The sequence below is a fragment of the Sorex araneus genome, chromosome X, assembly GCF_027595985.1.
Source record: "Sorex araneus isolate mSorAra2 chromosome X, mSorAra2.pri, whole genome shotgun sequence".
Taxonomy (NCBI): domain Eukaryota; kingdom Metazoa; phylum Chordata; class Mammalia; order Eulipotyphla; family Soricidae; genus Sorex; species Sorex araneus.
In genome coordinates, this window is record NC_073313.1 from 167,298,386 (window position 1) to 167,321,455 (window position 23,070).

Consider the following 23,070-nt stretch of genomic DNA (forward strand, 5'->3'; position numbering starts at 1 on the left):
TGCCACTTTTTTTCTCCAAAATTTTATATTTTAAATGAAGCAAGAACGATAATAATGGAAACAAGACTTTTTCCAACTCATCTTCATAGTCACGTTGGCTTGGGTAACTACACACACACACACAAATCAGCACATAACAGCAGAACAAAAATGCTCACTTCCTAAGGGGTCAAGATTTGCGTCTGAGAGGTAGCACAACCAAGCGGGGGCCCATGCACTAACCGTGTCACACAAGATCACCCCATCTGCCCACCGCACAGAATCACTCCACAGTGCCCGTGCTTGCCGAAAGCACTTAGCAGGGGGACGGTCTCTGCTCACTTGGACAAAACCCCGGACACACTCTGAGGTTTGTCCGGACCCTCCCACAAACACATTAGGAAATTATCTAGGCAGGATTTCTCAAAAGCACAAAGGTTGATTGTGGGCCCCTCGCTGTGCGGTTTCTTAGCAGCTGGTCACCGGTTTCAATTTGGTGGCGTTTCTGGGTCATTCAGGATCCCGGGAGTAAGTGATAGGCACTGCCGCCCTTTGAACAGATGGGACAGCAACTGTCTGGGAGGTGCTGTGACGGGCTGGGGGGTGGTGATGAGAGGAGGGACCCTTGGTAGCCTGCGGAGGTGCGGGAACGGTGCCCGTGTGGAACCGGTGCGAGCTGCACAGGTCACAGCGCCTCAGGACGACACAGGATTCAAACAGCAACACGTGATCAAGTGCGTCAAGGACAACTCTACACCTGGCACAGGGAAAATGGACTTTCTCAGCAGCCGAGGGGCCTCAGCATACACTACTTGGCGTCACATAAGTGTTCCAATCAATTTTCATGTTTTCTCTTAAAGCCGGGAAAGCACAGCCTCCCCACCAGCTGTATTCGAAATCGCTCCTTTCTGCACGAGACCTGCCCTGTGTATTTTCCTGCCTCGTCCCTCAGGACGTTTCGACCCTGTCGGCAGCTGTGTCCTCAGCTGCTGAGCGGATGGGCCCTTCCACCTGCCCCCCGGTGTAGGTGGGGGTGCTGTGCTGGAGGAGGATGGATTTGAACTGCATCAGGGGTGCGTCGGTACGGATGCCCATTGGGTCGAAGTGCGTCCGGCTCACTCGAAAGCCGGCCTGGGCAAGGTAGCACAGGAACTTCTTCAGCCTGCAGCAAAAGAGAAATGCGAAGCGGTGGGTGGGGATGGCCGGCAGAGGGCCTGGAGCGCCCCCTGGAGTCCTCCCTGCGCCTGGCCTTACTTGGGCATGTTCATGCCTTTGATGCTGTGTCTGTGGATGTTATAGTAGAAAGGCGGGTGCTCCGCACTCCCCTCGCTCTTATGCCTCTTGGCCGTGTTCGTGAGGGGCTCACTGCTTCTTCTCTTTCCTGAAACACAGCAAGGAGGCTCTCCTGACGCTTTATTGCTGGGTTGGCAGTGCTCACTCCTGGTGGGGCTCAGGGGACCCTCTGTGGTGACGGGAGTGGAACCCAGATCGGCCACGTGAAAGCTAAGTGCCCTCCCCGATGGTCTACGGCTCTGCCCTTGATGAGAAACTGTAGAAGACCTAAGACCAAAATCCTAACTCAAACTCGATTCACATGTGTAATTTGATGAGATCTCGGTTCACGTGGTTCCTCACAACTTCAGGGGCCTTTCGTGAGGGAAACCAGCACAAGTCAAACAAGGTGCCAGTGAAGTGGAATCTTCACTCTGAAAATTCTCGAGACTAACATCGTGCAGTGCATCCATCTGACAGAATCATGCTGTCAATATAAAGTGGTAGAAGCACTCTCCGAAATGGCAGCCAAAGCAAATTCCTCCCCTATGACCAGTCATCTACCTGCCTCTTTGCTTTGATAAGTTCTGTACGCACTCCCCACATACACATGAACACATACCTTGAGCAATGTAATTATCGGCTGTGGCATCGTCTGTAGTTTTAATAAATACACCGTATTCTTCTAAAATAAAGACAAATGGAAAGACCAAAACATTTTAGAGTGACATTTAGAGTTCAGTTTAAACAAACCTTTCGTTTGGGGGCCGCAATGGGCTGTGCTCATTAGTACATGCCCTGTACTATCTCCCGAGCCCTGAGACAGAAGCTTTCTGCCCTTTCCACTGCTTTCAGGATTTTATACAAGGCTGCTCGTGATTACACAAAAGGCTCTACTGCTATAAACTGCAGAGTGAACGTCTAATGACTCAGGAGCACTGCGGGCCAAATGGCCCCGCCCAACAGGCAGACAGGCAGTTTCTACTACAGAAGCCGACTGATGCCAACAACAGCAGTCATGACTGCCTTCCTAGTGGGTAAATCTGAACCTCACTTTAACGTCTTTCGGATATTGTCGAATTTCTGGCCTTAACTTGGAATCATCCAAAGTTTCTCCTTCTAGAGAGATGCAGAATAATAAATCCAGTGAGCTTTTTTAACATCCAAGAATTTAAAGAAAATCACTTTGTTTCAGGTCCTGGCCCCACCTATGCAATCAGAAACACAAACTGCTCTGTGACTGAACCTGCCAGCAGAGTTCTAGAAGCGACTCCTTAAGCCTTCAGCAGCAGAGAAGGGGGAACAGGGTCAAGTATTTCCGAGGGTCAAATCTGCACCTTGCTTGCTGAGGTTGGAGGAGGGGACACCTGAGCAGTGACTCTGAGGCGTGCACTCGGACTCGAAGATCAGAGTCTTGATGAGGGGCTGAATGTCCTCTAGGACGTGATGGAGGGACTCGAACATCATCCTCTTGAGGAAGCCAGTATTGAAAAGAGAACTTGACCTGGGACGAGGAGAAAACACACAGGGCTTGAGAAGTCTTTTCCCTTGGGAAACAGGCTCCATACGAAGCATGGCCCAGCGTCCGACTGGAAAGCGCCCCTCACAGAGCCCGGCTTCATTCCAAGGCGTGGGTTTGCTCGGTGCCAGTTCCACAGACCTCGGGACTATTGGCCAGGGCATTCCGCTCCCCGTGAGGCCAATGGGAGCTTCCTGAGCCCCGGAATGGGCTACATGGCAGTGGAGAATGTGCCAGAACAGCGCATCCCACAGGGGCTCAGCACCCTGCTGCGGGGGCGTGAGGGAAGAGACCAAAGGTCCAGGAGCTTCCGAGAAGCCCGAGGAAATGGGAGAACCTGGACCCCCTCCTGGCAATGCCCCGTACCAGCCACCTGGGAGTCTTTACTCGTCACCCGACCATGGGGGATCAACCCTCTGGCAGCCTCTTGAGCGGCTCCAGTGTGAGTACAAAGGTCTCCTGAATGAGACCTTTCTCTGGGCAGGGGATCGGGAGAGCTCCTTGGGAAATGTCCGGAGGACGGAGAGGGGCCGCCACAGGCCCAGCAGTTCCAGTACGAAGAAGTACTGAGCGCTGGCCCTGGCCACACCACTGACCAAGGCCAGGGCTCAGCCCCAGCTGTATCCAGGAGGGGGCTGGGTGGACCCGTCTGGACCCACTGAGCCCTCCGCAAGGCGGCGGCAGGAACTGACCCAGGGAACAGAGCGGGCAGGGCAGGGTGGGCAGGTCAGCCTATGAGCAAAAGCGGCTCTCCCTGTGAGTCCCGGCCAGTGCGGCAGACGGCCAAGCCTTGACGAGAAACAAGATACGGAGAAATAAGATACAAAGGTCCGACCCTGGGCCCGCAGCCCCAGTGGAACAGACTCCCTGGCCGGTGTGTGGTTTTTCATGGCAGTGCTATGAAAATGTCAAGGATCGCCAAGGTGCCAGCAGACACATGAACACGGGAAGGGCCTGCTAAAAATCATGCAGCTCTCGGGCCGCCGTACCAGGGCAAGTATGCGGAGACTCAGCACACAGTGCTCCACGGTGCCCATCAGCAGCACGGCTGCAACCAGCAGAACAACGGTTCAGGAAAATCGGGAACTGCACATGCCCCATCCCCACAGGAGCAGGGAACAGGCCGGAAAGCAAACAGGATACTTGCTGGCTTGGACTGGCGCCGGGGGGTCTGGGGGCAGGGCTGGGCACCTACCACAGAGGGCCGAGCTCGATGGCCGTCTTCCCGGGCACGCTTCCATGGCACTGACACGGCAGCTGTCTATAGGGGTTTTCTGGGGAAGCAGAAGAGAGTGAGTGGAGGGTGCAGGGCCCCAGCACGTCTGTGCCTGAACAGGGGCCGCAGCGCCCAGGTGCTTAGGGCCCACGGCCTGCCGGGCACTGTGCCAGGGCTTCAGGGCACACAAGTCCTTTTCTTTTTTTCTTTTTTTGCTGCTTTATGGGTCACACCCGGCGATGCACAGGGGTCCCTCCTGGCTCTGTGCTCAGGAATCACTCCGTGGTGCTCGGGGAACCCTATGGGATACTGAGGTTCAAGGCAAGCACCCTCCCCACTGTGCTGTCGCTCCAGCCGGGCACACAATTCTCACAGCTCTCTGAAGCACGTGGCTTAGAGATCCTCAGCACGCCTCTTGGCGGGAGACTTGGAAACGCTTCCTGAGGGCTGACTTCAGAACTCGCGGTCACCCAGCCTGGTGACATGATTTAGGGGGACTGAGTCTGCAGCCGCTCTGTACTAGAAGGTCAACTGGGGACTAGTTTACTGGATCGAGCACGTTCGACGGGAAGGCTGGGCTGGGAGAGTTCGTGCATGGAAGCTTTGGGCTGGAAAGTGCCACAGGGCTGGGTCACAGTCAGCCCTGAAGAGAAGTCAGGAGACTCAGACTGAGACATCGCACGGGGCACCTGGCTGGGCGTGATCCAGCAACGTACCTGGCCCCAAACATACCACCCTCCTGGCCAAAAAATAAAGCCTGGAATTCAGTCCTCTTGCCCCGTTTTTGGTGGTGCTGAGTCCGTGTGAGGAGTACCCAGAGGCCTGCTGTCCTCGGCGCCAACAGCATTCTGGAGAGGCCTGACACTCGCCAGAATCAGACTTTCTCCAGTGATACCCCCACCCTCTCCCCATGACTCCAGCCCATTCCTGGGTCAGTGCTTCCTTCCCCGTATTCGCCTGATCTGACCCTCCCCCAGAACTCAGGGTCGGGGCATGGGCGCCGGTCTGCAGCTGCAACACAGCCCAGCACACAAGTGAGGCGACTCAGGGAACTCTGTACTCGGACCCTGGGTCTCTCTGGAACGTTCTGAATCCACACGTGCTCTGTCCAGCAGAGTCACTAACACAGGCGGCAGCCGTGTCGGGGCCTTAGATACTCTGGGCCACACAAACAAAACTTGCATCCCCACGTCAGGAAGGAAAACAGGAAGGCGAGTGCACACTTCCGACCCGCTTCAAACCAAAGTCCCGAGAGGTGAGCAGGGCTCCACGGCACAGTGCAGGCTTCGCAGAGGTGACACAGACACCCCCCACTCGTCAGGACAGGCTCGCAGAAACCAAGGGACTTAGGAAGAATCAGCAGACACTGTTCAACTCTGTTACCTAATACAATAAACTAGAAAACTCTGAGTGCCACTACGGCTTTAAGGAAAATCAACTGGCCACAGTCAAATTTCGCCCCAATGTTAGAGGAGGAAAACTCGAAATTCTTTAACTTTTGATGGAGGCAATGTGGATTCCCGACATTGTGCGTGTTTCAGAGATAAAGGGTCCCCTGAGCACCGCCAGGAGAATTCCTGAATGCAAAGCCAGGAGTAACCCCTGTGCATCACTGGGTGTGACCCAAAAAGCCAAAAAAATATGTATACTAAAGCTAAAACTATATAGCACCTCTATCACAATCTCATGAATATTGAGAGAGGAAGCCTTTAAAAATGAGCTAAGAGAAGCTACAGAGACAGGACAGCAGGGAGGGCGCTTGCCATGCACACAGCCAAGCCAGGGTTGGCATCTACCTGAGTTCCACATATGGTCCCTTGAGCCCTGCCAACAGTCACCAGAGTGAGAGCCAGGAGCAAGCTCTGAGCACAGCTTGGGGCGGGCCAGAAAAGAAAAAAGAAAAGAATAAAAAACCTAGCAAATTGAACCTGTTTTTAGAGTATTTTATTATAAAAAGTCAGAGTGGCTCAATATTGAAAGTGATTCCAAACAATCAATGGATCTAAAAACCAAACCAAAACAACCACCACTTTCCCAGATGAAGGCATATGACTTTCCCTGGATATGACGGAATTCAGCATCTAGAGAACATCCAACAGAACTGGATGGAGGCGAGTTACAAGGTACGCTGGTGGGTTCTCAGATCTGTGCCTGAGCAGAAGGCTGGAAAGGCACCAGCGGGAAGTGAAATCCACACGCAATAGTTTCCAAACCTTAAACACCAATGGATTAATTCCCTTTCCCCCCTGCCCATTCCCTTTTTTAATTAAAAAAAAAAAAAAGTATGAATAATACTCCGAAAACAGCCTGAGGAGGGCGAGGAGGGTCTGCTCTAACACTTAGACACCACTGAAAATCTCCTGGAATCCAAAGAGCACTGCCGAAGGGCAGGAAGAGGGACCCAGCTGAACTTTCTCCTGGATGCCCAGCCTGCAACATAGTAGCCGCTCGGCAATTGGAAGGAATTCCCTATCCCGTGGCTTTGCTTTCCAGCAGAAACACTAGAGGGCATTTTTCTAAGATTAAGGATTGGGAGCATCCCACACAGAGAGGCAACCAGACTGCGCACCTAAAGTTAGTGACAGCGGGACTTAGTGACCGCGCACTGGTTGTCCAGAGGGCAGGGGAGCACAAGCAAAGACTCACTCGCACGTCCTGTCTTGATTCAGTGTAGGAATTACGGTTAGCAGTGACCTTGAACTCAAAAGACAGCAATATACAATAGGAGGGGTGCAAAGGCGTCCTCCCAGGCCCTGGGAGGCGGGCACGAGACACGGGCACTCACCTTCCACCATGTTCCCGTCCTTCTGGAAGATCCTCTCCTCACACCACTGGCAGTGGATCAGGTACTGAATCTTCTTGGCCGTCTCGTCGGCGGACGTGGGTCCCCTCAGCACTCTCACCACCACCAGCACAAAGTGCTCCAGAGCCACGGCAAACAGCACCTCAATGCCTTTGTTACAGCGGGCGGCGGCCCTGGGAACACCAAAAGCCACGTTACTGGCGTTTGCTGGGGGGTTGTCTCCTCAGTACCACCCGGGCAGGCCGACGGCGGCCTTGAAACCGCCCAGTGGCTTCAACCCCCGGCATCGCGCTGTCTCCTGAGCCCCGCTAGGAGCGATCCCCAGTCCTGCTGGCTGTGGCCCCAGCACGGAAGAAACGAAAAGTAAAACAGCAAAGACAGCATCACAGGAATCCAGCACTTTCTGCAGCCCGACACGAATTTCCTTCAGACGTGACCATGCTGGTCGTCCCACTGCGGACGCTGAGGCAGGTCCGGGCTGAGGGATTCCAGCCAGTCAGGAGAACCCGGAAGGCCTGGGAAGGCCGCCGGTCTGTACTGACGTGCTGCCGGGTTCCAATCCCCACGCCATCTGCAGCGTGTCGGGGCTCACGAGGGGGCCAGAGGCCGCTCAGCCTCTAATGCTCTCCATACCAGGGGCCTCAATGAGAACTTTCTACGGGAAACAGCTGCCTCGAGTTGCCCTTCCGCTGCCCAGAAACCCTGGTGCGTGCACTGTTCCGTAGGTAACACCCCTCCCAGGGTCCAGACGGCTCAGCGACTGACGGTTTCTTCCCCCCCGTGTAAAACAGGCGATGAAAGGACATAAAGCAAATGCCTGTTCTACATCTACAATCAGTGCCCCCCTTTTGGTTTTTGGGGCCACCCCCAGGGGTGCTCAGGGGACAGGCAAGACCAGCACCGCCCGGCTGTGCTCTCTGGCCCTGGTTCCTGTACAGCACCAGAGCTGGGTATTTTTTTTTTTTTTTTTTTTTTTTTTGCTTTTTGGGTCCCACCCGGCGATGCTCAGGGCTGACTCCAGGCTCTGCACTCAGGAATCACTCCTGGCAGTGCTCAGGGGACCCTATGGGATGCTAGGAATCGAACCCGGGTTGGCCGCGTGCCAGGCCAACGCTCTCCCCGCTGTGCTCTCGCTCCGGCCCCCAGAGCTGGGCCTTACCTCGCCACTGCAGCGACGACAGTCCTGGCCGCCAGCTCCTTGTAGTACTCCGTGCGGACGATGTTGCAGCCGTAGTGGCGCCGGGCCACGTGCTGGGCCTTGGCGTACAGAGAGCTGAGGTCCGTGGACGTCACCGACACGATGCCAAGGTTGCGGACGTTTCGGAACGCGGAGTCCAGATAGTTCACCGAGGTGCCGAAAGGGTCAAGGTGTCTGGAAGCCGACAGGCAGGGGCATTTAAGACCTTCCTGGAATCCCGGACCCCCACCCGCTTCGTGCGTTCCGATGCCGAAAACACCACGACTCCGGAAGCACGCACAGATCTATTTAAAACAGGACATTCTGGTTCTACTACAGAAGGACGAAGAGAAAAAAGGATCCAGGCTCTCCTCGAGCCCCATCATTTGTCCTGAAACTTCTTTTTTTGGGTCACACCCGGTGATGCTCAGGGCTGACTCCTGGCTCTGCACTCAGGAATCACTCCTGGCGGTGCTCGGAGGACCCTAGGGGATGCCGGGGATTGAACCCGGGTCAGCCGCATGCAAGGCAAACGCTCTCCCCGCTGTGCTGTCACTCCAGCCCCTGTCCTGTAACTTTTTATCTGGGGGTTGGGGTGCACACCTGGTGGTACACAGAGCATACTACTCCTGGCTCTGTGCTCTGGGGTCACTCCTGAGTCTGATCAATGCACTCGCCTCACACGTGGTTCCAGAGGCGGAGATCTGGGTTCAGATCCCAGCACCACTTACGGCCCCGAGTACCGCCAGGGCTCAGGGAGCTGCAATAGTCCCAGAGCCCCTTGGGGGAAGGCCGAAACACCTGACGAAATAACTCGGTAGCAGCAAGTGTCTCAAGCTCGGCCTCACACCCACAAGGGCCCCGGCCCGGGAAGCTCAGCCGGCGACGCTCACATGAAGTCAAACGCTCGCAAGTGCATCAGCACGTTGGCGTCCATCCTGGTGACCGTGACCTTCCCCGGGCTCTCCTCTGCGCTCGCGTCCTTGCCCTCGGTGTCTAGCGCCACTGTCAGTTTGTTCAAGTGGCAGTTTTCCTGAATCAATGTCACAGAGTTTTCATTCAAGTCATTAATTGTAACCTTGACAGCACTCCCGAGATGTTTTGCCCACTGTAATCCCATTATCCCTTAGAAGAAATAAGGAGGAAAAGGAGCTCATGAATGGCGATAATTAAGCAACAGGATAACAAGCTTTACAAAACCCGAAAACAAACGGTCCCAACATGCCGACATTTTCATGAGTCTCACTACAAGGCCTCTGAGGCAACGTTACCACAAAACACGCCCGACGCGTTAAAGCTTCCTAGACTTTTCTTACACCCCCCAGTCAAATACTCTACTGGCACGTTCATGATTGTTTTTTTAGTCCCTGGCATCAAGTTTACGGAGCACATCGTAAGAACATGCTAGAAAGGCCTTCCTTACACAATGGCTTAATGCCGGGTGAAGGAACCGAGCAACATTACAGCACTGTCACAGTCGAGTCAGGGAAATAGGGGCCAGAGCCCTGGGACAGGAGGTGGGCTGCTTGCCTGGACCCTACACACCAGCTGCAATCCTGGCACCCAGGTGGTCCATGAGCACTGCCAGGTGGGAGCGTGCACCAGGTGCAGTCCTGAGCCAGGTGGTGGACTTCACCGAGAAGGGACAGTCACACTCTGGCACTATCCCCGGAGGGGGAGGGGGGAACCAAAACAGATAAGTGGGCACAGAAAAGCGTAAATACACTGATTTTTTCTTTAATCTTGGTGTTGGCAATTTATCTGGACGCGGGGGTGTGTCACCCCTGGCAGGCTTAGGGCACCGTCAGAGATACGGGGGTCAAAGGCGGGTTGGCAAGTATGCAAGGCAAACGCCCTCCCCACTGTACTCTCTCTTTGGCCCACCCCTACTCCTAACTTCTTAAAGCATCACAGCTTAGTTTCTCAGTCTCCCTCGTTTAAAGGCACACAGGAAATATTGAGCTAACGTATGAGTCGTTTCCAAGCAGGGATGGGGGGTGTGGGCGTACAGGCCAGAGAAGTGAAGATACGGGGTACAAGACTCAGCGTGTACGGATCCCGTCTCATTTACGTGCTGGATTTGGGAGTCACACCCTGCAGTGCTCGGGGGACCCTATCAGGGGCTCCTGAAGGCGCGGCACGGACAGAGCTACTGAGCTCGTGCGTGGTGGGCACAGAGCAATGGAGCGGCCATTCCCCACAGCACACCGGGCCTTTCCGGCTCCAGATCACAGCCACACTCTCCAAGAAGACAGCACGGGCTCAGGCAGTCTTCCGCACTCACCAGTGGCTCCAAAGGCGTCCAGACACTCCACAGGCGCCCGCTCCTCAGTCAGGGCCGCCAGAGTGCAGAAGATCAGCTGCCTACGAGGAAGCAGAGCGGGCCGGTCACGCCGCGCTGAAGGGGGAGGGACCCCCAGCTCCCGAGGGGACCGAGGTGGGTGCCCCCAAAGCCTTTCACATGCGGCTGACCGTCCATGGTCCCCGAGTGCCCGAGCAGCAGAGGGGACGAGGTTCAGGGGACAGGGTCCGAACCGACCTACAGTGCAGGAGGCCCTGCTGGCCGTGGAGCCGTGTGTGTGTATGTATGTTGCGGGGAGTGGGGTAGCAGCACGTGGGAGCAGGACGGCAGAACCAAGCTCCAGGTATGAAGGAAAACAAGGTTGAGATCTCGGGAGGGAGTAATAGGGAAAACCCCAACACCGGGAGGGGAAGAAAATGACTGATGCGCATTTTAGTAGCGTTCTCTGTCTGGATGAGAAGAAACGTTTGCAAAACAGATCTAGGACCCCCCCCCCCAACCCCACCCCGAAGGCCCCGCTGAGAACTATTTCCTAGATAGTGACTCTAGGAACACAAAGATTAAGAAGAGACGCTCGTGAAGACATGAAATGCCCATAGCCCTTTCTGTTGAGTTGCTCTTACCTATTTAGCTTCATTTTGGGATTGAAATAGGAATCTGTTTTCTGAGGTATAGAATAGTTAGGACAGACTTGCACATCTGTGTCTGCCTCTTTCAAAATTTCATTACTTGGTTTAGCAGCAGAAGCTGAAACAAGAAGGAAAAAAATTGTACTGATACAAAAATAATCTAAAAGAGTACATGTGTGTGTTTAAACATATAGACAGTTTAACTTTCTAATACTGGTTTGTTTAAGTTACCTTAGGGAAAACAACAATAACAACACACCCACCATAGAACACACTGTTTGTTGTCTCTAAAAATCAACATTACTCAGTTTAAAGTTTGAATCTTCGTCTGTGGAATATAAAGCAACAGAATGGGAGACTGACACCCAAGGACAGTCGAGATAAGGGCCAAGAGGATCACCCCAGGGCTTGGAAGCCGGCATCACAGGCTGGGGGAAAAGGCAGCTGGGATGGAGAAGGGAGCACTGAGTGAATGATGCTCGGAGGGCTCGCTCGGGATGGGAGATGCGTGCTGAAAGTAGGCTATGGACCAAACATGATGGCCGCTCAGTACCTGTACTGCAAACCACAACACCCAAAGGGAGAGAGAGAAAGAGGGAAGGTGCCTGCCACAGAGGCAGGGGTCGGGGGGTGGGGGGATGGAGAATGGGCACTGGTGGGGGGGGTGGGTACCCGATCATTATATGACTGAAACATAAGCATGAGAGTTTATAACTGCAACTGTACCTCACGGTGATTCGTTAAAAATAAACACATAAATAAATAGTTTGAGTCTCTTGAGGGTGGGGGTTGTGTCGGGATCACACCCGGTAATGCCCAGGTTTTCCTCCTGGTTCTCTATGACGCCTCCTGACGGTGCGTGGGGCCCCCACACAGGACTGGCCTCGTGCCAAGCCAGGGCCCGACCCACAGAACTAGCCCCTGCCCTGAGTCAGCTGGCGAGGGAGGAGCCTCGGGGCTGGAGACACGTCTCACCTGGGGCTGACCCTGCTCACAGCCCAGCACCACAGGGTGGTCAGGGGGACCCCCAGCCCTGCACTGGCCTGGCTAGCTAAGGAGCACTGAGAGGGGACCCCAGAGAACCACACAGGACCCTCCCCCCCGAAAAGCCTTGGTTTTGGGCTACACCCAGGTGATGCTCAGGGCTGACTCCTGGCTCTGCACTCAGTAATCACTCCTGGAGGTGCTCGAACCTGGGTCGGCCGCATGCAAAGCAAATGCCCTCCCCACTTCCCCACTGTGCTGTTGCTCGGGCCCCTTCTCCATCCCCAAATCGTGAAGAGCACAGACACATCCGTAACCATAGTTACAATCCATCGACTCAACACAGCACAAAACCCATAATAGCTTTTTATTATCATCACAGGAGATCTGGGTTTCCAGAAGCTGGCAACTAAACCTTGCGGTCAGTACCTCAGTGCTTCTATCTGGGTAATCCCCTACAGCCCTCGCGGCTGAATCACTATTGCCGGAACTGGCCAGAATTCAGAAGCATTTCTTATAACCAGGCCTCCCAATCACTATGAACAGTGGGGAAACGACCGCTGATCAATACAGCAATCATTCTGGATAATGGTTTTGGGGACCCACCCAGCAGTGCTCAGGGCTGAGAACCCTCCAAGGACTCCCTCAGGCCATGCGGGCCGAGCTCTCTCCAGCCCCCAGAGTAACCCGTCTGGGAGGAACCATTTAAAACCACCGAGAGCCATCACAGTCTCGGTCCTGATCCAACCATGCCCACCCTGCAAGGGCCAAGTACAGGAGACCCCACCCAGGGGACGCAGAGTCCGGACATCACCCCAGCCAGGGAGAGCGCCCCAAAGGCCTGGCACGTGGAGGCCCCGAGTCCAGCCACACCCCCGCCCCCGAGCGCGGCCCGCGGGCCCCCACTTACCGGCCGTGTACCTGGACTTGGTCTCGCCCTTATTCCTGTGGCGCCTCACGTGGCCCAGCATGTCGGTCCGTCTGGTGATCGTGGCGGCACAGATGACACAGTGGTAGTGGGCGCCCATCTGACCGGACACCTGGCCAGTGGCGTTTCATCCGCACGGGCAAGCGGGAGACAAGGAAGTGGGTTTACTCGGGACGCGGCTGAAGCTCCTCAGAGCAGGCTGGAGCCCGTGGCGCCAAGATGACGACAGTGTTCGGGCCTTGTCCTTCCTCACCCACGTTTGCACGCGCTGTTCAATCTCACAGCAGCCTACGGCCCCCCCCCTCCAACCGACGGGGAACTAACAGCTCTCAGAAATGGTAAACTGAGGGGCCGGAGCGATGGCCCAGGTTCGATCCCTGGCATCCCCTAGGGTCCCCGAGCACCGCCAGGAGTGATTCCTGAGTGCAGAGCCGGGAGTCAGCCCTGAGCACCGCCGGGTGGGACCCAAAAAGCAAAAAAAAAAAAAAAAAGAAAAGAGAAAAGGTCTATTCGTATCAGCAGTGAGGTGCTGGGTGCGTACAGCCACCGGCTCTCCAGAAACGAAGGCCGCTCCCCCTGCACCTTCTGTCCAGACACGCTGCGAGGCCCAGAGAACAACAGCTCAAACCCAGCAGTGCTCAGCTTGCGCAGACATGACTTACAAACTGCTCAAGAAAACCTCCACCCCGACACACACACACACCCCCAAGACACACACACACTCATACACCCAACACACAGACACACAAGATACACACACACTCATACACACACCCAACACACACCCACACACACACACCCTACACATACTGACACACAGACACACAAAGACACACACACACTCACACACACACCCAACACACATACACACACCCCCGACACACACACTCACACACCCCCCCAAGACACACACACTCATACACACACCCGACACACTCACACACTCACCCCCCACACCCCCTTCCCCCGACCACATCCACACCCCCACACACACACCCCCAACACACACACACACTCACACACCCGACACACACTGACACACAGACACAGACACACACTGACACACAGACACACACAGACACAGACACACACCCACACACACCCCGACACTGGTTACCTGCTCGCCGCCCACGGTGTTGGGCTTCACGGGCCGGCATGGTAAGTGACAGATGCACATCCTGTGCCCTGGAGGGAGAGGGGCCGGTCAGGGCTCTGGGACAGGCCCGGAGGGGGCTCAGCCTCTGCCCTCCTCACAGGCCCTCGTCCTGTCTGACTCGGATGACCGGCACGTGATGCACCTGTGAGCCCTGACAGTGCTCTCCCCGCTAGAGAAGAAGGGGTGGGGCGGGCGGGACTGCAGAGGGGAGCTCGCCTCGCACAGCCCACCCGGCTCCAGCCCGGCCCCTCGGAGGCCTTCCTGGGTGCAGAACCGGGACTAGCCCGACTGTCACCGGTAGGGACCCCGTTCCCCGCCAACGCCCCCGGGCTGGAGCTACCGCACGGCCTCGCCCCAGTCACTCCTCAACTGGAGTCAGCCGCTCCCCTCCCAAGGGTCCTGCTCTCAGAGCCCAACTCCCCCGCCCCTGAGAGGGCTGCTGCCTCCAGGAAGGCCTCGCTCCCTTCCGCTCTCACCCAGTCGCTTCTCTTGGAGCCGTTGCCCTCCTCGCTGTGTGCTCTGCTCAGATGTCTGACATACATACGCACGGCTACCTCCCAAGGCCCACCTCGAACCCACTGCCCCCAGCCCAGAGCCCAGCAGCCACTAGGAGACGCCGAGCCTAGGAGATGCTTTAAACCTCCCCACAGGCCGGAGCGAGAGCACAATGGGGAGGGCGTTGGCCTGGCATGCAGCTGACCCGGGTTCGATCCCTGGCATCCTATAGGGTTCCCTGAGCACCGCCAGGAGTGATTCCTGAGTGCAGAGCCGGGAGTCAGCCCTGAGCATCGCCGGGTGGGACCCATAAAGGGGAAAAAAAAAAGGCCACTCAGAAATTTTACAGACGGGAGCTGGAGCAATAGCACAGCAGGGAGGGGGTTGGCCTGGCACGTGGCCAACCCGGGTTCGATTCCCAGCATCCCATAGGGTCCCCTGAGCACTGCCAGGAGTGATTCCTGAGTGCAGAGCCAGGAGTCAGCCCTGAGCACTGCCGGGTGTGGCCCACCCCAAAAAAACCTTAAATACACACTAATGGACTAGAGCAGTAGCACAGCAGGTAAGGTGTTTGCCTTGCGTGCAGCCAACTCGGGCAGCCTTAAACACAGCTCACCCGGGTTCGATTCCTCTGCTATCACTCCAGCTCCCGTCTGTAAAATTTCTGAGCGACCTTTTTTTTTCCCCCTTTTTGGGTCCCACCTGGCGATGCTCAGAGCTGACTCCCGGCTCTGTGCTCAGGAATCACTCCTGGCGGTGCTCGGGGAACCCTATGGGATGCCGGGGATCGAACCCGGGTTGGCCGCGTGCCAGGTCAACGCCCTCCCCGCTGTGCTCTTGCTCCAGCCCCTCTGAGTGACCTTTTATTTTCCTATCACCATAACCTCCCCGGGGACTAAGGTCGTCATTCCAGGCCACGGGGAGCTGGGCCAGTCACCCCCACCCCCGCCCAGTCACCCCCCTGCAATCCAAGCTGTCCCGTCCGTTTCCCACGTTCCCGCCACGTGTCGGGGAATGAAAAGGGGCCGTCAACCTGTTCCGGGTCTGAACTGGAGACACGGGCTGCTGACCCGGGCTGCTGACCCGGCAATGCCGTCACCGGCGTGTGGCCGCCGCAGCCTTGTCGTGCCCGCGACCCAGCGCGCGGACGGGCACCAACCTTCGAACTCGACGGAGACCTTCCAGTGCAGATTCTGGAGGTGCCGGCGAAGCTTGTGGCTGTTGCAGGCCCTGAACTTCTCCTTAGGGCACAGGGGGCACGCCTGTCTGCTCCCTGGGAAAGGGTCAAGGAGCAAATTAGTGGGGGGGGATGCAGGGGGGCCTGGCACGGGCAGGGGCGCCCAGGGCTTCCCCCACCCGGACAGTCAATCCCCTTCAGAAGAAGACGACGATGAAGGGCAGACACCTAGGGGCTCAAAGTCAGGGTTTGCTTTCTGGGTCCCCCCGGCGATGCTCAGAGCTGACTCCCGGCTCTGTGCTCGGGGATCACTCCTGGCAGTGCTCGGGGGGGGGGGGGGGGCCCTAGGGGATGCCGGGGACCGAACCCGGGTCACTACGTGCCAGGGAACTGCCCTCCCCGCTGGACCATCTGTCCAGTGTCATGACTCTTGTTATTATTATTATAATTATTTTTGGTTTTTTTTGGGTCCCACCCGGTGATGCTCAGGGCTGACTCCCGGCTGTGCTCGGGGATCACTCCTGGTGGTGCTCAGGGGGCCCTCTGGGATGCCGGAGATCGAACCCGGGTCACTGCGTGCAAGGGAACCGCCCTCCCTGCTGGACTATCTGTCCAGTCCCGTGACTCATTATTATTATAATTATTTTTGTCTCTTTGGGTCCCCCCCGGTGATGCTCAGGGCTGACTCCCGGCTCTACACTCAGGAATCACCCCTGGCGGTGCTCGGGGGACCCTATGGGATGCCGGGGATCGAACCCGGGTCAGCCGAGTGCCAGGCCAGCGCCCTCCCCGCTGTGCTGTCGCTCCGGCCCTAAACCTGCCACTCTGGTCACGTCACCCATGCGCCCGTCGAGCGAGGGTGAGCGACTCTCCTCACCCAACTTCTCGGGACACCTGAGGCAGGCGGGAAAGCCCAGCGGGGAGGGCGCTGGCCTGGCACGTGGCCGACCCGGGTTCGAGCCCGGCTTTCCCTAGGGTCCCCGGAGCACCGCTGGGAGTGGCCCCACTCCCTCCCCCTGCCAAAACAACCAAGTGAAGATGAAGACAGCACCCGCGGAGAACGCCCACCCCTGAACACTGGTACCTGCATCGTGATCGGAGCCCAGGGAGCCGCCGGCGGCCAAGTCCTCCTCGGGCGCGAGGGCCAGTTTCTCCAGGTCCGCGAGGTGCCGCTGGATGGACACGTGTCGGCCTGCGGGCAGGGGCGAAACAGCGTGAGCGGGCGGGGCCACTCCCACTCCTGCTGTCCCCCCATGGGGACGCACAGACCTCTGGGGACGAGGGCCCTGGCACCCGGGATGGGGGCGGGCGGGCTGCGGGGCCCAGGAGATCCCAGGCGTCCCGAAGGATCCCCCGAGCACTGCTGAGAGTGAGCACAGAGCCGGGAGTCAGCCCCAAGCACTGCTGGGAGTCCTGAGCACAGAGCCGGGAGTCAGCCCCAAGCACCACTAAGAGTGACCCCAGATCTAGACCTCCCCGAGCCCTGATCCAGGAGTCATGCCTGAGCACTGAGCTGGGCCCCATCCCCAAGCCCCGAACCCAAGAGTCCTCCCCAAGCACCGAGCTGAGTACTCCATGAGCACTGATCTGGGAGTGTTCCCCGAGCACTAATCCAAGTCATTCCTGAGCACTGGGTCGGGAGTTAGCCCCAAGCACTGAGCCAGGAGTGCTCCCCGAGCACCAAGCCGGGTGTACTCCCCAAGCACCAAGCCGGGTGTACTCCCCAAGCACCAGGCCAGAAGTTCTCCCTGAGCACCGGGCCGGGAGTGCGCCCCAAGCATTCAGTCGCAAGTCCTCCCCAAGCTCTGAGCCGGGAGTCCTCCCTGAGCACCAAGCTGGGAATATTTCCCAAGCACCAAGCTGGGAGTGTTCCCTGAGCACTGTGCCAGGAGTCCTCCCCAAGCACTGGGCAGGAGTCCTCCCTGAGCATTGAGAGGGGAATCCTCCTGAGCACCGAGCTGGGAGCCCTCCCAAGCACCAAGCGGGGAGTCCTCCAGAGCACTGAGCTGGGAGTGCTCCCCAGCATCGTGCCGGGAGTCCTCCTCGAGCACTGCGCCGGAAGTCCTCCCCGAGCACCGGGCCGAGAGTGCTCCCCGAGCATCGAGCCGGAAGTCCTCCCCGAGCACCGCGCCGGGAGTGCTCCCGCGCCCCGGGCCGGTCCCCGCCCCTCCCCCACTCACGGCTCGCGGCGTCGTCGGGGGCGGCGCGCGGGCTGGCGCCCGCCGCGGACTCAGCGGCCGCGGCGTCCCGGGGCGGCTCGGCCATGCGGGCGGGGCGGGCGGGCGAGGCCCGACGAGGCCGGCAGCGCCACAGGGAAGCCCGGGCGGGCGCGACGCGCGGCGGCCGCTTCCTCTCCGGGAGGCGTTACGGCGCCGCCGCGACTGCGCAGACGCGACCCGAGCGGCCAATCCGACGCGGCCCGGGGGGCGGGGCCCAAGAGGCGGAGCCAATGAGACGCAGCCCCCGGGGCGGGGCCGGGGTGGCGCGGCCAATGAGACTCGGCCAGTGAGGCGCCCTTCCGGCGGGCGGCCCCGCCCCTCCCGCGCGGACTACAATTCCCAGAGAGCCGCGCGCGGCGGGCGGGCCGCCGCCGCCGCCGCCGAATCCCGTCCCGCTCCGGGGGCCCGGGCGCCGCTTCCGGTCCCCGCGCGCGGGACTACATGTCCCGGCAGGCGCTGCGCGGGCGGGGCGGGGCGCAGGGACGGGGCCGGGCGCCCATTCCGGGCGCCTGGACGTCGCGGCCGGACGCCGCCGCCGCCCGCTCGCCTCGGGGGTCCCGGGGCCTCGTCGGCGCCTCTCGGGGCCGGTTCCGCGCCGCCGTCCGGGCCGGGCCTCCCGAGGAGAGCGGCTCCCGCCTCAGGCGGCGTCGGCGTCCCGGACGCCTCGGTGAGCGCGGCGTTGGGCGGTCCGGGACCCGAGCTCGGGCTCCGAGCGGCGCGCGGGGGTCGTCTGTCCGCCTGTTTGTCTGCCCGTCCGTCTGTCCGTCCGTCTGTCCGCCCGTCTGTCCGCCTGTTTGTCTGCCTGTCTCTCCGTCGGTCTGTCTGCCCGTCCGCCCGTCTGTCAGCCCGTCCGTCTGCCCGTCCGTCCGCCTGTCTCTCGGTCGGTCTGTCTGCCCGTCCGCCCGTCTGTCTGCCCGTCCGCCTGTCTGTCTGTCCGCCCGTCTGTCCGCCTGTTTGTCTGCCCGTCGCCCGTCTGTCCGCCCGTCGCCTGTCTGTCAGCCCGTCTGTCTGCCCGTCCGTCTGTCCACCTGTTTGTCTGCCCGTCCGCCTGTCTGTCAGCCCGTCTGTCTGCCCGTCTGTCCAGCTGTCTCTCCGTCGGTTTGTCCGCCTGTCTGCCCGTCCGCCCGTCTGTCAGCCCGTCTGTCCGTCTGTCAGCCCGTCTGTCTACCCGTCCGCCTGTCTGTCCGCCTGTCTCTTCGTCGGTCTGTCAGCCCGTCTGTCTGTCCGTCTGCCCGCCTGTCTCTCCGTCGGTTTGTCCTCCCGCCCGCCCGTCCGTCTGTCTGCCAGTCTGTCTGTCTGTCCCTCTTTTAGTTTTGGCTTTTTGCATCACACCCTGTGACCCCTGGCTTTGCCCTCAGGGATCGCCCCCAGCTCTGCCCTCAGGGCTGACCCCTGGCTCTCCTCAGGGGTCCCTCCTGACCTCTCCTTCAGGGGTCGCTCCTGGTGCTGCTCAGGGCTGATTCCTGGCTCTCTCCTCAGGGATCACTCCTGGCTCTCCTCAGGGACCACTCCTGGCTCTCTTCTCAGGGATCACCCCTGGCTCTCCTCAGGGATCACCCCTGGCTCTCTCCTCAGGGCTAACCCCTGGCTCTCTCCTCAGGGCTAACACCTGGCTCTCCTCAGGGATCACCCCAGGCTCTCTCCCATGGGATCATTCCTCACTATCAGGGATCACCCCTGGCTGTCCTCAGGGATCACTCCTCGCTATCTTCTCAGGGATCACACCTGAGTCTTCTCAAGAATCATTCCAGGCTCTCTCCTCAGGGGTCACTCCTGACCCTCTCTTCAGGGATCACCCATGGCTCTCCTCAGGAATCACTCCTGGTGCTGCTCAGGGCTGACTCCTGGCTCTCTCCTCAGGGATGACTCCTGGTCGTGTTCCGGGCTGACCCCTGGCTCTGCACTCAGGAATCACTCCTGGCCATGCTCAGGGGACCCTATGGGATGCTGGGGCTCGAACCCGGGTTGGCCGCATGCAAGGCCAACGCCCTCCCCGCTATGCTGTCACTTCAGCCCCACCTCAGAGCCCTCTGGAAGTCAACAGTGGGTGCAGATGCTCGTTTCTCTCTAGACTCACTAATCGTAGTCCCCTGACCTTGAGTACTTGGCATTGCTTGGTCTGAGTCTTCTTCATTTAGGGGCCACATCCGGCAGTGCTCCCAGAGGACTCCTCACTCTGCTCAGGGGGTCAGTCTGGGCACTCGTGGAGTGGGGCCCACCAGCACCTTCCCCCTCCGCACATTCTCTTGCCCTGTGGGGCGCACAGCCCTGCCCTCTCCTCTGCGGTTTGCTCCTGTCGCCTCCTGACCCTGCAGAGCTGCCCCTGCCCGCTCTCACCTCTGGCCTCTGGCCCTGCCCAGGCAGCTTCCGGTCACGTCTGGGGTTACCGTGATTAGAGGCAGAGGAGCAGGAAGAGTGGGGCTGGGAAGGGAAGCGCTCGGAGCCCCTGAGAGGGGCGGGAGGGAAAAAGTCATCTTCCTCCTGAGACCAAGTATCCCTCCTCCTCCACACGGCCGGCATTGAGGCCCCCCCAGGCCTGGGCTAGAGACCACCGCGAAAGCCGGGGATGACTGAACCTTGGGCTACACACCCTCCACCATCGCTCCTTTCGCACCCCTGGGCGCCCCCCGGCGAGTGACGCAGGCTCCAGAACTGCCCTGCTGGAAAGGCTCCCCGGGATCTCGTCGGGGCGAACGCTGAGTTCCAGAGAGGCCGGGGTGCAGGCGGGGACTGCGTCTGCCTCCCTGGGTGGGCCACAGAGCCACAGCTCGAAACGGGTCCCAGAGAAATGGGGAAAGGCGCCCGGTGGCAGGGCTGCTTCAGAGGCCGAGCCGGCTTGGTGACGTGTTTCATCCTGTCAGAAAAAGACACAAAAGCTTTTGCCTCCCCCCCACCCACCCCGGCTATTGCCCTGACGTCCTACAGCCTGTACGTGGGGCTGTGGGGTGGCAAGCGGGTGGCACCAGGGGTCTGACTCGGTGCCTCATGCCTTGCACAGCCCGCATGTGGGCAGTGCCGGGGTCAGACTCGGGGCTGACCCTGTCCCATGCAACCATGTCCCTGCACCGCACCTAGTAATGGGTGTCTCTCGTGCTCGCTTTCCAGCCTCTCAGGATGTACGCCAGAGACGATTGTGGGAAGCAGGAGAAGACCCCGAGGAGAGGCTCGCCCTCGTTACCCAGCTTCTGCGAAGACGTAAGCATCTCGGTTTCCTCACCCCGAGGCACCCACAACTCTGAACGTGTCAGCAGTTGGCTCTGCCCTCTGACAGGCGAAGGCGTTTCTCTTTCAGCCCCTTTACTGGGGCCGGAGCGGGGAGGGCGTTTTCCTTACATTGCAGCCGACCCGGGCTGGATCCCCAGCATCCCGCAGGGTTCCCCCAGCACCACCGGGAGTTCCTGCGTGCCGGTCCCGGAGTAATCCCTGAGCATCGCCGGCTGTGGCCCTGGAACAGAACAGGACCAAACCGACCCTTTTCTGTTCCCGAGTTCGGTGATTTCTCCCAGCTCTGAGGAGGTCGGGGGAGGGTCCGGCCACATGGCAAGGCCTCCCGATGGGCACTCCGAGGGCAGCGAACTCGCTCACCCCCTGGCTCTTGGCTCTTCTCCCTGTCCCCCACCCTGCTGGGGGCTCCTGGGTGCTTAGGGATACCTGCAGAGGCCTTGGGGAGGGCGAGGTGTCACTCCCCGGCCAGCAGGAAGCCAGATTTCTGTGAGATCCCTGTGCGGGTCCCTACTCCCTGGACACCCCTCCCCCCGCGCGTGCTGCCCATTGGTCTATGGTGTGACCATCAAAGGCAGGACCCCAAGTCTGGCCACGGGGTCCATCACTAAAGATTTTTTTTGGGGGGGTTCCCACCCGGCAATGCACAGGGCTGGCTCTGCACTCAGGAATCACCCCTGGCAGTGCTCAGGGGACCATATGGGATGTTGGGAATCGAACCCAGGATGGCTGCATGCAAGGCAAACGCCCCACCCGCTATGCTATAGCTCCAGCCCCAAGATGATTTGTTTTGTTTTGTTTTGGCTTTTTGGGTCACACCCAGCAATGCTCAGGGGTGACCCCTGGCAGTGCTTGGGGGCCCCTATGGGATGCTGGGGATTGAACCCGAGTCACACGTCCTCCCGCTCCTCTTACTCCGGACCCAAGATTTTGTGACCAAGACGGTTGTCTGACCATGGCCACTTCCTGGTCACTTGGCTTGTGGTTACGGTGAGCCCTGGCAAGGGGACCTGGAGTGCCACCTGCCGTGCCCTGATCCCTAATGCCCTGATTCCCCCAGCCTCTCCCTCCTGCCGTCCATGAAAGCGCGCCCCTGGTACCCGCCTGCCTTCCAGAAGCATCCATGCCCCCCACCCCCACCTGCCCCTTCTGGTCTTGTCCTGTCCGTCTCCCTTTGCATACTCGCTCCCGGCCCCCAGGCCGAGGTCCCGGCCAGCCCACGCCCTGCTCCCTTGGGTCTGGCCCTTGCTGTCATTGATCCCTGGCGTGAGGAAACTCCCCCCACCGACCCGAGAGTCACTTGCTTTGCTCCTCAGCTTTGCTGCTGCACACACCTGTGAGCCCCGCCTGGCTGACCCCTTGCCCTGTGCCTGCTGAGCTCTGACAGCTTCTTTCCCCCACGTCCCAGCGCTCTGGCTGCCTAGGCCCCTTCAGTCCCTTCAGCGTTCCTTAGTCCTTTGGCTCCCCCTCTCCCCCAGCCACCCGCTGTCTGGCCAGACCCACCCTCAGGCCTTGGGGAGGTCACTAAGTGGAGAAAGTGTGTCTATTCTCCTGGGAGGGGGGGGCTGGGATGTCCTGGGGACAGGGCTGGCTGGGGGGCCTGGAGCTGGGAGCATGCAGGACGGTCAGCTGCGCTCAGGGAAGTCACGCTCAGGGAAGTCAGGGCTGTGCAGGAAACAGCCCTCGCGGGCTCTGGGCCAAGCTTGGAAGCCAGGCTGGGCCCTCAGATGATTCCATTCAGGAAAGGCCTCAAGGAAGGGGAAAAGGAAAGTTTGGGCGCCCCCAGCTATGGGAGGGGCCCCTAAATTCATCCCCCTGCCCACTCTGAGAAAGGTGGGCGGGTGAGCGCTTCTTTATCACTGGAATGTGGGCGGGTCTCCGAGGGGATGCCAGATGCTTGCAAGGCCAAGGTCAGCCGGGAAGGGCCAAGGTCATTCTTACATTCCACACATGGTGGTTCCCTTTCTCTAGGGCTGTGGTCCTCATCTCTCC

The 23,070-nt window shown here is 59.2% G+C and overlaps 2 protein-coding genes across 4 annotated transcripts in view; one reads left to right on the forward strand and one right to left on the reverse strand.

Moving 5' to 3' along the window:
• TRMT1L (tRNA methyltransferase 1 like) lies at positions 1-17,988 on the reverse strand. Its single transcript, XM_055122700.1, has 15 exons — positions 17,818-17,988; positions 16,722-16,829; positions 15,620-15,733; positions 13,927-13,994; positions 12,792-12,921; positions 10,892-11,015; positions 10,251-10,330; positions 8,860-9,091; positions 7,949-8,161; positions 6,772-6,962; positions 3,966-4,044; positions 2,589-2,755; positions 1,874-1,936; positions 1,234-1,360; positions 1-1,141 (listed from the first exon to the last, which is right to left on the reverse strand). Exons 1-15 carry the CDS (start codon positions 17,900-17,902, stop codon positions 928-930), a joined length of 1,995 nt encoding a protein of 664 aa, XP_054978675.1. The 5' UTR covers positions 17,903-17,988; the 3' UTR covers positions 1-927.
• A 360-nt stretch (positions 17,989-18,348) lies between these two features.
• Positions 18,349-23,070, forward strand: part of SWT1 (SWT1 RNA endoribonuclease homolog) — a 34,235-nt gene continuing 29,513 nt past the window's right edge. For all 3 annotated transcript variants that reach the window (XR_008627272.1, XM_055120775.1, XM_055120776.1), the window contains exons 1-2: positions 18,349-18,523; positions 20,962-21,051. Coding sequence is in view for 2 of the 3 variants with exons in the window: in XM_055120775.1 (XP_054976750.1) it covers positions 20,971-21,051 (81 nt within the window). In the remaining variant the exon portion in view is untranslated. The remainder of the gene's footprint in view (positions 18,524-20,961; positions 21,052-23,070) is intronic.